This window comes from Sinocyclocheilus anshuiensis, unplaced genomic scaffold (assembly GCF_001515605.1).
Source record: "Sinocyclocheilus anshuiensis isolate Anshui unplaced genomic scaffold, SAMN03320099.WGS_v1.1 scaffold1406, whole genome shotgun sequence".
NCBI classification, from domain to species: Eukaryota; Metazoa; Chordata; class Actinopteri; order Cypriniformes; family Cyprinidae; genus Sinocyclocheilus; species Sinocyclocheilus anshuiensis.
In genome coordinates this window covers 322,701-338,093 of record NW_015557146.1, presented here as the reverse complement: position 1 = coordinate 338,093, position 15,393 = coordinate 322,701, and the positions used below count along the sequence as shown (strand labels likewise).

The 15,393-nt window shown below is 34.9% G+C and overlaps 1 protein-coding gene across 2 annotated transcripts; it reads right to left on the bottom strand.

Moving 5' to 3' along the window:
• Positions 1-46: 46 nt before the first annotated feature.
• On the bottom strand, positions 47-13,968 carry tbxa2r (thromboxane A2 receptor). Of its 2 annotated transcripts, XR_001632914.1 has the most exons (4): positions 13,868-13,968; positions 6,511-7,367; positions 1,123-1,837; positions 47-609 (listed from the first exon to the last, which is right to left on the bottom strand). XR_001632914.1 is itself a non-coding variant. In XM_016473256.1 (3 exons), the coding sequence occupies exons 1-3, from the start codon at positions 13,875-13,877 to the stop codon at positions 1,496-1,498; spliced, it is 1,209 nt and encodes a 402-aa protein (XP_016328742.1). In that variant the 5' UTR covers positions 13,878-13,968; the 3' UTR covers positions 47-1,495. The 2 variants fall into 2 exon arrangements, 1 of the variants encoding a protein (XP_016328742.1); XM_016473256.1 differs by having other exon boundaries at positions 47-1,837.
• Between the last annotated feature and the right edge of the window lie 1,425 nt (positions 13,969-15,393).

The following is a 15,393-nucleotide window of genomic DNA, read 5'->3' as shown; positions in this document are numbered from 1 at the left end:
AATACTTAAGAGAACAATTGGCCGAAGCAATCCAAACACAAGAGGGTTGAATAATGATTTTTATGCAGCAATGCTCGGGTTTACATGCGATATCAAAACGGAGATTAAAACAGATTATTCACTCTGACAGCATTTGATGCTAACCTTGTGTCGCCTCACACAAGAATAGCCAAATTTGTGCTGGTAATAATACTTGTTTAATTCCTCAAAAGACAAAAATGTTCCATGACAACAGCAGAAATAAACCAGAATTGCTTTTGTGGTGAAAGTTGCCTGCCATTTTATCCAAGTGTGTGGTCCTCAAAGTCTTTTATCAGAAAGGAAAAAGGGTGTTTGTCTGGGAAGCGAGCCAAAACTGCCCAGTCGTCCCAAATCGAGCCCAGTCTGCACTTTTCTACTGTATGTTTTCATTGTAGCCTTTGAGTATACAGTCTTGTCTTTTTATCAGATTTTTAAATACATTTTTGCTTTAAATGAGAGTTAATTTTGTGATTTACCTCCTAGTTGGTTGGTTTGGTTCATTGCTTTTAACTCTTTTAAAAATCCCTCTGGGAACAACACTCCAAGAACCGCTGAAAGTGGGCGGGAGCTATTGTGCAAAGGCTCCACCTCCAAAATCACATCATTTCCTTGATGTTGGCTGGTTTGGTTCATGGTTGGGGTTATCTATTTAACGAAGACTTGAATGGGAAATGAATTGGAAAAAACTTGAGGAACTGCTGAAAAAGTGGGCAGACAGTATTGTGCAAAGGCTCCGCCCCCAAAATGACATCATCAAACACACTTATTTTTCAACCCCTCCCCCTCCAACCAAATGTCACTTTTCACTGGCAAAATTCAAGCCTCACCCACTTTCCCACTCAAGCCTTCAAGTTTCTACTGCAAGTTTTTTTTATTAAAGCCATTAAGTTCACATTATTGCCTTTTTGTCCTATTTTTAAATACTTTTTTTGCTTTAAATCAGAGTTTGCAATGTTGTGATCCACCTTGTAGCTGATTGCTTTGGTTCATGGATTGGTTAAACTCTTTATCGAAGATTTGAATGGTAAATGTATGCGAAAAACTCCAGGAACTGATGAAAAAGTGGGCGAAGTAAACTATAATGGGTGTACTATTGTCCACCCCCAAAACGACATCACCAAACACACTTATTTTCCAACCCCTCTCCTCCAACCATCTGTCACTTTTCCTTATCCAATCACCGGCCAACTGGAAAAACCGAGCCCCGCCCACTTTCCCATTCAAGTTCCTACAGTACGTTTTCCTCAACAGCTTCGCTCTCCAAGTTCACGTGAGTTCGCCACGTCTTGAGAGCTCAAATATACGCTTCGTGAACGTGTCCGACTAGACTTTCTTGGCCAGGCCGGCCGTCAGCACCTCTCTGAAAAGCAATGCACCAACAAAAGTGTTCAAAAGGTGGGTCGCGCCCTACATTGGGCGCCACGTTAGACATCGAATCATTAATGAAGTACAAAGTAAATGCTAGTCTTGGCTGCTAAATGGAACTAGATGCCACATTGGCATCCAACACAGGTAGAGGCATATCCTCTTGTCTGGCTTTGTCTGGATTCAGTCGGATATGATCCAAACGTTCAATCGTTCCTCCGAGAGAGGCGCGTGTGAGCTTGCGGAAGGACGTGGAGATGGTCGGATAGAGGCTGACGATGGAGCCGCGGGACCAGTCCATCTTGGGAGCCATGCGCTTCAGTATGGCACGTCGGAATAGGATGTAGACCCAGGGATCCAGGACCTGGTTCCCCGTCGCAAACCGAAGCCAGAGAAGCAGGTGGCGAACGTCGAGCTCGCTGCCCGACAGCACGGTCTGCGCAATAAACACCTGTTGAGAGGAAAAATAACGAGAGGGTGATGAGAGGAACGCCGAGCGCGAGCCAACGCTTGAACTCCACTTGAGTCAGTCAATAAAATAAACACAATCACTACGGCACAAACATTGCCGTCACTACGGACTTTGTCATTTCGAAATGTTTACGAAAACCAATGGATTTTTGCAATGAGAATAACCAGAATGTAACATCTGGGAATGTTGGAGGCAATTTCCAGGAACGTATTTACTTGCATAATGTCGATACTAAATATATTCACCCCCCCCAAAATAATATACAGATCTCTCCCAATATTTTTGGAGTGAATCAAGAAATCTGTCAGGAACATGTTTAGGTCATATTTCACCCCAAAATCAAAAGAAAGAAATAGGAAGTTATTGTTTGTGTAAAAAATGTAAGCCCATTCAGACTTGATTAATCAAATATTCTCATTTCCGCTGTATTTGTTGTACTGTGTTCAGTTTATACTTTATTATTTAATTTATAGCAATGTTTCAATTAATTTAAACTAAATACATTAAAATAAATAAAAAATGAGTGGGAAATTAGTTTAATTATCATGCTTAATGGTCATAAAAATAATAAAATATAATTTCAATTTTTTCTTTTAATTTTAGGGTTAACATTTTCCTTATTATTGTGAAAAATAAAAGCAAAACAAAGAAAGATACTGGAAATAAAATGAGCCATGTGAGGCCAACAGCAGCTTCTCATTTGGACGCTAGAACAGGTTTTTTTTTTAGGATGAAACTGGTGAAATATCACATGACCTTTCTGGATATTTTTCCAAATAGCTGCAAGATAACAAATGGGTTTGTTGTTAACATAAGCACTTAGCTGTAATAAAGTGAATACACCGATAAAAGTAGTGAAGTAGTACTGAATCACTGACCTTTGCTGAGTGTTCACTTGACATAATACACATGCTCACACACACAAATAAACACAGTGCATTTGGTGGAACATTTACCATGGTGTGTACAGTTTCTGCCAAAATAGATAACGTAATATAAATACTATATTTATTTATAAACATTTATCACAACATAGATTAATATTGTACATTTATTTTCTATCATACATTAATATATTTTTAATATTAACATAAAAATATTACATATTATAATACAAAAATAAATACATTTACATTTAGTCATTTAGCAGATGCTTTTATCCAGAGCGACTTACAAATGAGGACATTTAATAATATTTTGTGTTAATTAATAAAAATACAATTTAAATAAACATAATTATGTAAATATTTATATATTTATTGATTAAAATGTAAACATTTTACAAATAATAATACAAATAAATGGAATAATTAAATGTAATTAATAATATTTAGTTTTAATTAAAAATAAAAATATATATAATTATACATCTTTTTGTATTTATTTTAATTATATGTATTTCTTTACATATTTATTTTTATTTAATAGATTATAAATATTTAATTTTTATAATATAATTAAATATAATAAGTATATTAATAATAATTAATTATAATTAATACTATTTTGTTTTAATATATAATTAAAATAAAATTGAAATAAACTCTCTCTCTCTCTCTAAATATATATATAATAAAAAAATATTTAATTTGTAATAAATACATTAAATTATGTGTGTTCCCTGGGAAAAGTAAGTGTGTTCCCTGGGAATTGAACCCACGACCTTTGCACTGCTAATGCAAAGCTCTACCACTGAGCCACAGGAACATATATATATATATGCAGGTAGAACAGAACGCTATAGGGCTCGACAGCTAGCGAGGACACGAGCGTCATCAGTATGTACATCTGTCCGGAGACACAAGGTGAGACACAGCTCATCTCACTCAGAGCTCAGACAGAGGAGTGTCTATTCCTGATTACAGATGATGGCTACGAGCGTGTTCATTTAACTATGGGATCTGTGGACTCACGGATGTTATAGTGCTGGAAATGGCATTTAAAGATGATGCTAATTTCATGTTATGCATTCTAAATAGTAAATATGCACAAATAAATGATATTTTTAGCATAATTGGAAAGGACAGACGATAAAACAATATTCGTAACACAATAATCAAGTAATATGTTTAGTAACAATATTAGTTAAGTAATATTTATCATTCTCATTATCTCTAAATACACTTTTAAATAATCGGATGAGCCTTGTAATTTGTATAAAAATGGGTGTAAATTATATTCACACAATAAATATTAAAATGGTTTATGTTTCATGTTATGTTCAGGTTGTATTTGTAATTCATATGTGTAAATATATATATATAGATGTGAAAATAGTAAATGTAGCTAATATTTCTGTGATGGATTTTCGTATTTTAGGACTAGTGTGAGTTTTGGTGCAAGGGAGAACAATAAAATCTATACATAAAAAGGCAGATAATGGCAGGATATTCATAAAACAATATATTAAAAAAATGTATTAAAAAAATAAAAATAGATAATTTTATTTACTTATTTCTTTGATGGATTTTGAGTTTTGGACAAAGAAAAAATCTTCATACAAATCTATATAACATTTGAACTGAATTAAATATAAATATTTTACAAAAATAAACTCAATAAAAAAAACAGTAAAAAAAAAAAAAAGAATACTTATGAATATTTTATATCATATTTCAAAAATAAATTCAATTTTAATTGTTAAATTCAAATTTAATTTAGATGGTATTTTATAAAAAAAAAAATCAAAGAAAGCTTCAATGTTTCATAATATAGTTTTTTGCTCTTCATAGAGCAAAAAAGGTTTAAAAACAATCCCTGCCGTATAAAAGTGCCCACAGTCGTACAACACACAGTTGTAGTTCATTTAGCAGACGACTGGCTAGCGATGACTTTGAGTTTTGTTAGAAATAGGAAGTGTGTGTTTGTTGCTGAGGACTTCCTGTTCTTCCCTTCAACAGGAAATGGCTCTTTCCCATTAGTCTTATCAGCAGTTCTCACGCGACTCCTTCACGTTCCTCGACTGGCAGAACTCAGACCTCTTCCCGCGTGAGAAACTCTGAACGTGTTATTCGACGAGCAAAGCGTCTGGTCTCGCCATCAGTTAGCGCACCTGCGTCGCACAGCAATGTTTCTGCATTACAATAAACGAGACCGAAAACAAGCAGCGTCACGGACAATTATAACCGATTCGGACGATTACAGAAAGCAATTCTTGTAACGTCACACTGCGAGTACAAAACCAGATGCTCGGGACATCTGGATCTGAAACGGGGCTTGTTTGAATCCGATACGAACTAAAGTCTGACATGTGCACATACAGGAGGCGTTTTACCTTTTTAGTGGACTTGAGACTGTTCCAAACCTAGTAAGCTGCCTACGTAGGTGCTGCTTTAAAGCCAAACTTCAATGACTCATCCCAGAATGCATTGCGCTGAGCTTAACGAGAAACAACCTAAAAATGGTGGACGAGTTACTGAAAGGTGTCACTATAAAATAGTTAAATGTAATTTAAGGCAGCATTTTACTCAATAATTGCATGTGATATGTATTTTTATGCTTATTAGAATGTTAGCTTAGCCGTATGCTAACATCAAACTCTACTGGAATCAACTGTCAAGCTGTTTATGTATAATTTATTCTAATTTCAATATAGAACTGCACAAAAACGGTTAGTAAATCATTTTTCAATGTTAAAATTATGTTGGCATGTATATTGCTTACATCTTTTGGCTAAATTGTTAAAATAGTGAGTATTTTGATGTTTACAGATCAGTCCCATTCACTTCTATTGTTAGTTGTATGTAATTTATTTTTTATATATTTTATTATTATTATTACGATTATTAATTTAAATTTTAAATTTTATAATTATTATTATAAATAGGTTAGCTTAATTATATTACTTAATGAAAGAATATTTTTATAATAATAATAATAATAATTATTATTATTATTGGGTTATGTTGATTATATCAAGAAGTACAAGAAGTATTGGCAGTAGCAAAATACTAAAAATAATAAAGATATTTAAAAAATCTATAGTAATAATAATAATAATTATTATTTATTATACTTATTTTATTAATATTAATTATTGTATAATTATTGCTATTAATGGGTTGGTTTAATTATATTAATTAGTTTAATTATATTACTTAATGCAAGAATGTTTTGGCAGTATCAAAATAATACAAATATATATATATATATATATAATTTTATTTTTAAAATAATAATTGTTGTTTTTATTATTGTTTTTAATTTTGTAAAATTATTAGTTGAAGTAATTTTATAAATATTGTATTAATTGATTAGTTTAATTATGGAATGCCATTTTATAATAATAGTTAGGGTTAGGATAATGATGATGATGATGATGATTATTGGGTTTGGGTAATTATATTACTTAATGGACATTTTTATCGTGATTATTTATAATAAAAAACTGTAAATATTCCCCTTTATTTCACAAGTTGTACGTTATTATTTTTTTTAAAGGAGGGGAAGTGAAAGTTACTTTTTCAACATTTTGCCACAAACGCTGTCGATTTAGCTTAACTGAACCCGTAATACTCCTCTACAGGATTCCTTCTTGGTTACGATGTTGCCTACTTTGTAGGCATCTTACTAGGTTTCGGAAACAGCTCATTTTGATCAGTTGGCCAACACACTTAGTATTTATTAGTTGTCTATGTAGTTTAATCACTCACCAGTAGAGGGCACCAGCAGACAGAGGCGATGGTCATGATCAGAATCAGCTGCACCATCATCTCCACTTCGTAGTCTCGTCTCCGTTGAGCGCTGCCCTGTCCGCAACACACCCTCAGTAGGGTGACGATGCTCACCGTGTTGAGCAGGAACGACACGGCCAGCGACAGCAAACCCACGAGCGAGAAGATCAAACCAAAGATCATATCCAGCGGCCTGGAGCTGATGTTGAGGAAGCACCAGGAACCGGGGATCTGGAGATGGTAGCTTCCCAATCGGGCCAACGGTAGGAGACTGATGCAGCCGGCCGTGACCCAAACCATGGCCACCGTCGAACACGCTCTGCTGTTGGACATGGCGGTGGAGCGGGCGAAGGGTCGGTTGATGCCTATGAATCGCTCCACGGCCATCGCGGCGCCGAGAAGCAGCGGGCAAAGGCCGTAGAAGACCATCGACATGCCCATGAAGTTGCAGAAGTGGCAATGAGGGTCCAGTTGGCGCCAGTTGAAGTGCGTAATGTGGAAGGACACCACGATGGACCCAGTGACCAACAGTCCCATGAAGTCGGTGAACACCAACCCTCCGAGGAAGAGCAGGAAGGAGGAGCGCGAGCGGCTCTTGGTGTGGTGGAAGGTCTTGGCCAGAACCACCAAAGCGAAGAGGTTGGAGCTCAAGCCGAGGCCGCTGAAGACCGCCGAGAAGTACGCCGAGGCGATGGTGTGGTTGTGTCTGAAAGGTGGGCTGTTGATGGAGAAGCAAAGCGGAGTCGCGTTGCTCGGCGCCGACGTTTTGTCGATGGCGACCAGCAAGGAAACCATGATGGCGACGGCTGAAGATGGGTTTATTTCATTCTGTGAACCTGCGATGGAGAAAAAACAATGGAAATGCTTAAGAAATGTTGCTAAGCACATAGATATATATAGGCAGTGTTGGGGGTAAATCATTACAAGTGACATGAGTAATCAGATTACTTTTTTCACGAGTAATCAGATTACTTTTCACAAGTAATCAGATTACTTTTTTCATGAGTAATCAGATTACTTTTTTACGAGTAATCAAATTTTGTTCACGAGTCATTGTTGCCGTTTCCATAGACATCAGCGTGCATTTTACAAACTGTAAATGTATGGTTTTGCTAGTACTTGTGTATTTAAATGTCTGAAACCTAAAATAAGTATTATATGGTTGAAAACAATTAATATTTGTGATATGACAAGCGCTTAGCGCGTCCGATCTGCCTCCGCGCCAGCCAAACGCGAAAGCGGATTTAAATTCAGCAGTTGATGACGTGACGCACTGAAAGTTCTAATCACACCGGTGTGATCGTACGCGTCAAAGGGTTAATGAATAATCAGATTACATTTTTGCAAGTAATCTGATTACTTTTTAGAGAGTAATCAGATTAATGTTTTTCAAGAGTAATGAGATTACTTTATAGGTAATCAGATTACTTTTTTTACGAGTAATCGGATTACTTTTTTCACGAGTAATCAGATTTTTTTTTCACGAGTAATCAGATCACTTTTTTGCAAGAAATCAGATTATTTTTTAACGAGTAATCAAATTTTTTTTCACGAGTAATCAGATCACTTTATACTTAATCAGATTACTTTTAATGAATAATCAGATTACATTTTTGCAAGTAATCTGATTATTTTTTAGAGTAATAAGATTAATGTTTTTCAAGAGTAATGAGATTACTTTATACGTAATCAGATTACTTTTTTACGAGTAATCAAATTATTTTTTGCAAGTAATCAGATTATTTTTTAACGAGTAATCAGATATTTTTTCACGAGTAATCAGATTAATGTTTTTCCAAGAGTAATCAGATTACATTATATTTAATCAGATTACTTTTTTACGAGTAATCAAATAATTTTTTGCAAGTAATCAGATTATTTTTTAACGAGTAATCAGATATTTTTTCACGAGTAATCAGATCACTTTACACTTAATCAGATTACTTTTTTGCAAGTAATCTGATTACTTTTTAGAGAGCAATCAGATTAATGTTTTTCCAAGAGTAATCAGATTACATTATAACTGACAACTCTCCTGTCCCCATATTGAGAGAAATCGGGAGTAAGTGCAGAGGCGCTGTGTGAACAAAATGTTACTGTAGTTCTAGACTAAATGTGAACATGCATTTACTCATCTCACTTGCACAAAAACAGATTCAGTATTCTTCAAAATGAATAAAAACCATGAAATGCAAAATCTAAATAATGGCACAAACCTGCAATAATAAATATGCTAAATAACACAAATATCCTTTATGTATTTAAGACCATTTTATTAACCAGTATCTTCGCTGCTGACCTTCGATGATCCAATTCATGATTTCAGGTAACATTCGCGTTTCATGTTTTTTTATTGCTGAAGAGTGTTTAACTTCTCTTCATGTAATCCAGAATGGCAGCACAGCTGAAAGGTTTGTTTGAGCTGCGCCCTCTACTGTACAGATGTGAATTTACATTTCCTTCAGCCTGACGCTTATTATACTTTTGGAAGGGCTTTTACGTTTGCCAAAAGAAGACAATTTTTTATACTAAAAATAAACAAGCAAGCCCAGTGCGGACGAGAAAAAGTTACGCAAAAGTAAAGTAATCCATTACTTTCCACAAAAGTAACTATGTAACACAATTAGTTACTTTTTAGGGAGTAATGTGATATTATAATCCATCACTTTTAAAAGCAACTTTCCCCAACACTGTGTATAGGTAGATGTCTTATTAGCCACTGTTTCGATGGGTCGCTATACGAAAGCCGTCCGCCATATTGGAGCGGTCAAAGCTGGTGCGTGAACATTCGAGAGCAAGATGACTGTGTGTCCGTTATTACATGCATGTATAAATATCTATATCTGCATCAGACTTCAGCAGGTGATTTAGCTAAACTAACAATACAAGAAGAAGAAGCCGTTAGCTAACATGATGTTAAAAAGTTTCCATAGTTTAAAAACCTGTAATATCAAGTTAATACAGATAAAACAGGAACCTGTGAAAGTTTATTCCAATTCTTCTGGAAAATACATTTCGGTGTTGTTCAATGTTGTGGCATCTTGGAAAACTCATTGATTTTTTTACTGTTGGTCGACTGTGGCATACATATCTATGGCGCCAGGATTGTGCACTAACGGATGACTCATTTGCTTCTGAGACATTGTTTTGCTAGCAAACGGAATAAACGAGATATCAAGTTAATACAGATAAAACAGGAACCTGTGAAAGTTTATTCCAATTCTTCTGGAAAATACATTTCGGTGTTGTTCAATGTTGTGGCATCTTGGAAAACTCATTGATTTTTTACTGTTGGTCGAATGTGGCATAAATATCTATGGCGCCAGGATTGTGCACTAACGGATGACTCATTTGCTTCTGAGACATTGTTTTGCTACCAAACGGAATAAACGAGTCACATCCCTGTGTGTGTTTTTTCCCAACATCTTGTGCAATAGTACAGAATGCTTCATTCTAAGCAGACGTTCGACAGCACACAGAAACTAAAACATGGACTGTGATGGACGAAACGTGCCCATGTAGTGTCTGCCGGCGTTTTAGAGCAAACCGCCATTGACGTCAAGAGGAAACGTCAGATATCTGATGAACAATCAGATCTGTCAGATCATACCAACAATAAACAAGCCTCGAACATAACATTTGCTGAAATTAAAGTTTTAAAATCATTTTTTAATTATTTTTAATAATCAATAATAATAATAATAGTAATTATGAACAATTCCTCCATTAACCCAATAATAATAATAATAATAATAATAATTATTATTATTTCAGTAAGTGATATAATTAATAAAAATAATGACCACATTTAATCTTTTCATATTCTTATTTTATAATTTTTTATACTGTAAAATCATTCTTGCATTAATATAATTACTGTAACCCAATAACAAATAATTATTATTATAAAAATCCTTGAATTTTTGCAATTAAACTAAACTATCAATATTAATAATTACAATAATTGTAATTTAATATTTTAATTACATTAGAAAATAGTCTTTCATTAGGTAATATAATTAGCCTAACCTTTTATTATAATTATTATAATTATTAAATAACATTTTCCATTAAGTAGTTTAATTAACCTATTATTATTATTATTATTATCTAACATTTTTCCATTCATATAATATAATGACCTATTATTAATATTGTTTTTTATTATTGTTATTATTATTATTAAATATAATTGTTTATTGATATATTTTACAAAAGCAATATATGTGATTTTAATACACAGCTACTCATTATTTACTGCTTTAATATACATGCATATTTTGTATTCTGACTTCTGATTGGATACGATTAATTCAAAGCTGACCGCACATTATATATATGTGCTATGAAAGACTTTATTATTCTGATTATTATTATTAATAAATGCAACTATTTACTGAACATTAGTTGCTTATTAGTGTCAATCTTTCAATTGAGGCCACGAGTTACAGTGATTTTAATGCAATTAAGATGGTTTCAGGCCCTCTCCTCATTAATATCCCTTAAACTCACTTTAATGTGTGTCCTTGATTGCTTCATTTTGCATCATGCTAAAGCTAACACTGAAAATAATGCATGCTAATGTAAAGATCTGAACTGCGTCTGCAGAAGTTCAGTGCATCTGCATAAAAACATCCAGACTCAGGGATATTTTGTGACATATTTTTTGTGTGTGAAAAACACATACATCCCAAAGGAACGTGAAGTGGATCCACTCCACTTTGGCCATTAAACATGAGTGTCTTCATCCACAAACGCATTCAGATCAATACCTTAAGTGGCGATATTAATCATCAGGCAAAAGCCTAAACATCTGAATACATTCGGTGGCGTTTCCACTCGTAATGGCCGTTAATGAGGATCCAGTGTACAGAAACCTGAGGCTGCTGATGGTGTTTGTGCATCTCTCTTAGCAGCGTAATTCCAAAACAAACTGCATTAGCCAAACACAGAGCTTTCCACGGCGCGCTCCTAATCGAATTCCATCAAATGAGGCCCAGAAATCAGCTTAGAGAATGTCAGCGCCAGAGAGTGGGCCGGGAAATCTGCGACCGGTTTGCATGCGTGTGCATCCACATCTAAGGTTTTCAGCATTTGGCTGCATCTGTGGAAATGCAGGAGTGTAAAACATCGACAAAACAGATGATTTATTAAATATGATTATGGCTGTATGCTGTTTTGTTGTATAATCAGAGCATTACTTGATTCTGTATTGTATAAACTCTTATAGAAAATAAAGGTTCTTGCAGGAACTCTTCAAGAGCTGTTTTCAGATGTATGTGTTTGATTGAAGTTTCTTCGGATGAGTGATTTCTGGGGGGTTTTCATGCACCAGAACATGAGAGTTTTCTGAAGAACTAGAGATTAAACGAGACAGGCCTAGACAGCCCTCTATGCCGTAGAGTCTACGGACACCTTGGCAATTGAATTGCCATTGGCTAGTAAATTTTTTTAGCTTACTTGCCAGACTGCTATATATAGAATGATAGATGAATTATATATTTAATGATAGAACTTTAGTAATTAGAATTAAAACTTGATAACCATGTATGAATGCATATTAGTCAATTTAACTGAATTTAGGACTGGTGGTGGTGGTGCTTTTTTGGTCATTCAGTGTTTCTGTAAAAAAAATTGGGGGAAAAAAATAAGAAAAATACTGATAAGATAATAATTATACGAATTATACTAATAAGAACAATATAAAACGCACTAAGGATTCATTCATGAATATTAATCAGGTTGTGTGCATTCGCTCGAACTGATTTACTGAAATCAAAACAGGGAGAGCCAGGCAGTTCTTAAAAGCTGAAGAATTCCAAAGGAACGCTGTTATTTTGACAATAAATACAACAACAAAGAATACTGTTTACATGTAGTGCATCAATTCTCTCTCTCTCTCTGCGTGTGTGTGAGACAAAGTGGAGCGAAACTCTGAAACGCTCAGTCAGAGTGTTCGGCGAGTGTAAATATATCTAGGCTAAACTTATACTTAGCCTCCAACTCACACACTGGCGAGTAAAATCTGAGAATTTATTAGCCATTGGCTAATATTGGACATCATTTAGTCGCCCAGAGTGAAGAGTATGTTTTGTTGTTTTAAATCAGTTGATACATCTATTGAAAAAGGACCCAAAACGTCATTTTTTACAAGCGTTACTTCTGACTAAAACGTTTAAACTTTGTACTAACGTTACTTACATATTCAATAATGTAGACTTAGTTTTGGCATTGACGCTATTGTGGTTGACAAACTTATACTTAGCTTCCAACTCGCACACTGGTGAGTAAAATCTGAGAATTTATTAGCCACTGGCTAATATTAGACATAATTTAGTCGCCCAGAGTGAAGAGTCGCATATGCGAGTGATTTACTCGCAATGTAGAGGGTTGTAATCGATTATTATGAAATGCATCAAATGTTAGATAACAGGTTAAAAAACACAAATTACTACGAGGCAAGGGGACTCAATCATTTATATGTACTTTTTGTAGCCTATATTTAATGTATTTATGTAATGTATTATGTAAAAAAAGGCTAATTTTCTCACCCATGCACAAATGCAGCTCAAACTTACTATTAAAATAATGTTTAAAATATGTAGCTTATATCATAAAATTATATACCACATACAAAATATTCCACAAATATGACTGTATATGACACAATGTTATGGATTAATTACTCGCATATTTTAATTAGATTAATAATATTTTTTGTTCATTTTAATTACTTATATTATATATTTCTAAAACGTTTTAAGTTGGACATTCAATGTAACGTTCTTTAAATGTTACTAAACGTCAAGCGAACATGCATGTTTTTTAAACTGGACGTTTGAACGTTCTGAAAACATTCAGAAACATCTTCCTAACTTAACAGAACGTCAGCAAAACGTTCTTATAACATATTGTTGTTAGCTGTGGGAGTTATCTGAGCTTTAACAATGTTCTTAAAACGTTTTCACAAAAACAAAAACGTTTTGTTGTTTTAAATCTGTTGATGTATCTATTAAAATAAGTGGTTCAAACGCTGAAAAAGGACTCAAAACTTAATTTTTCACAAGCGTTACTTCTGACTAAAACGTTTAAACTTTGTACTAACGTTACTTACATATTCAATAATGTAGATTTAGTTTTGGCATTGGCGCTATTGTGGTTGACAAGTTTACAAAAATAGATGTTTTTTGCAGAAATGTTTAGCATCCACAACGCGTAAAACTCCCGCCTAGTACATCCAAACAAGCAAAGAAAACGCAACTACTTCCTAAACTAAAGTCAAAAGCGAAACGCACATCAAGACTTAAGATTTTGAACTCAAAACGTTGAATTTTACCTGAGAACATGTGAAAGTCCGGCGCGCATTCCTTCAGTCTGTCGATCCGCGGATCTCAAGCTCTGCCTCCCATCACCTCCATCCTGCCAACACACTCCAACCCCGCTCAAATACACACATGACTGTGAGGATGAGGAGGATGATGATGATGATGATGAGACACACCATCCTGTTCCTCCTTCATCGCCGCTATTCGCGGAAGGAGTCTCTGGCTCTCCGCCAGAAACGTCTACCGCTAAAATCAATACCAGAAACTCTCCGATAGCTTTGAGTAGCCTATCAATGATGTTCTATGATGTTTGAATACTAAATTGTCTGTGTGTGTGTGTATCAACAGCTCAAATGACTTTAATTTTGCATGAGCGGTTATTGAGTTATAGGAAAATGCTTTTGCATCTTTATATTTGAATAATTAACGACAGTGGAAACGTACGAGCTTTTTAAAGCACCAGACGCCAGTGACTAATGACTGCTTGTGATCATGACAAACAGATCTAAAGATACTGTCAAAGTCCTTTGCATTCAAGTGAACAACAAACTTGGAAACGTTGTCTTTTAAAAATAAATGAGCCGTCAAACGTTGAGGAACGTTCTCAGAATGTTCTGACAAGGTTCTCTCAAAGTTTTGTTAGCAAACGTTCTTCCAGTTACATTAGAGAATGTTTGTTTACTTGGCTGGTCTTTTCTAACTCGGATAGCACACTTACGTCTGCAAGATGTCTGTTAAAGATCTTTTTTATCTGGAAAGCATCTGCTGTGTACATAAACATCTTAAAGACATCTGATAGGAAACGTCCAATAGATGTATTGCAGATGAGCAAACACTCTACGATAGATCTTGCAGATGTAAGATGTCAAATAGACGTCTCTGTGATGTACGTGCTATCAGGGAATGTTCTCAAAACGTTAACACAAAAACATTTTTATAAACGTTTTATACCTTCTGTTTTAGTTGGATGTTCATATAATGTTTTTTAAATGTTACTTGTTTCAGAACATTCAGAAATATTTCAAGATGTTCAAGTTCAAGACATTCAGAAAAGTTCAAGATGGCGCCGAGCATGGCAGCCGTGTTGCGAGCTCCGAGAAATTGACTTTGAATAAAAGTGACTTTGAAATAACACTTACATAGTGTTTGCATCCCTGTTGAAAGAACCAGCATATGCTGGTTAGGTATGTTTTGACGCTGGGATGCTGGTTTAAGCTGATCCTTTGCTGGTTTATGCTGGTCCTTTTGCTGGTATAAGCTGGTCCTTTGCTGGTCCTTTTGCTGGTTTAAGCTGGTCCTTTGCTGGTTTATGCTGGTCATGTGCTGGCAAAGGACCAGCATAAACCAGCAAAGGATCAGCTTAAACCAGCAAAGGATCAGCTTAAACCAGCAAAGGATCAGCTTAAACCAGCAAAGGATCAGCTTAAACCAGCAAAGGATCAGCTTAAACCAGCAAAGGATCAGCTTAAACCAGCAAAGGATCAGCTTAAACCAGCAAAGGATCAGCTTAAACCAGCAAAGGACCAGCATAAACCAG

Coding starts and splice junctions, on each gene's coding strand:
- tbxa2r (XM_016473256.1), bottom strand. Junction 1,838..6,510: donor TCTGCTGGTGCCCTCTACTG/GTGAGTGATTAA, acceptor TCCTCTCAACAG/GTGTTTATTGCGCAGACCGT.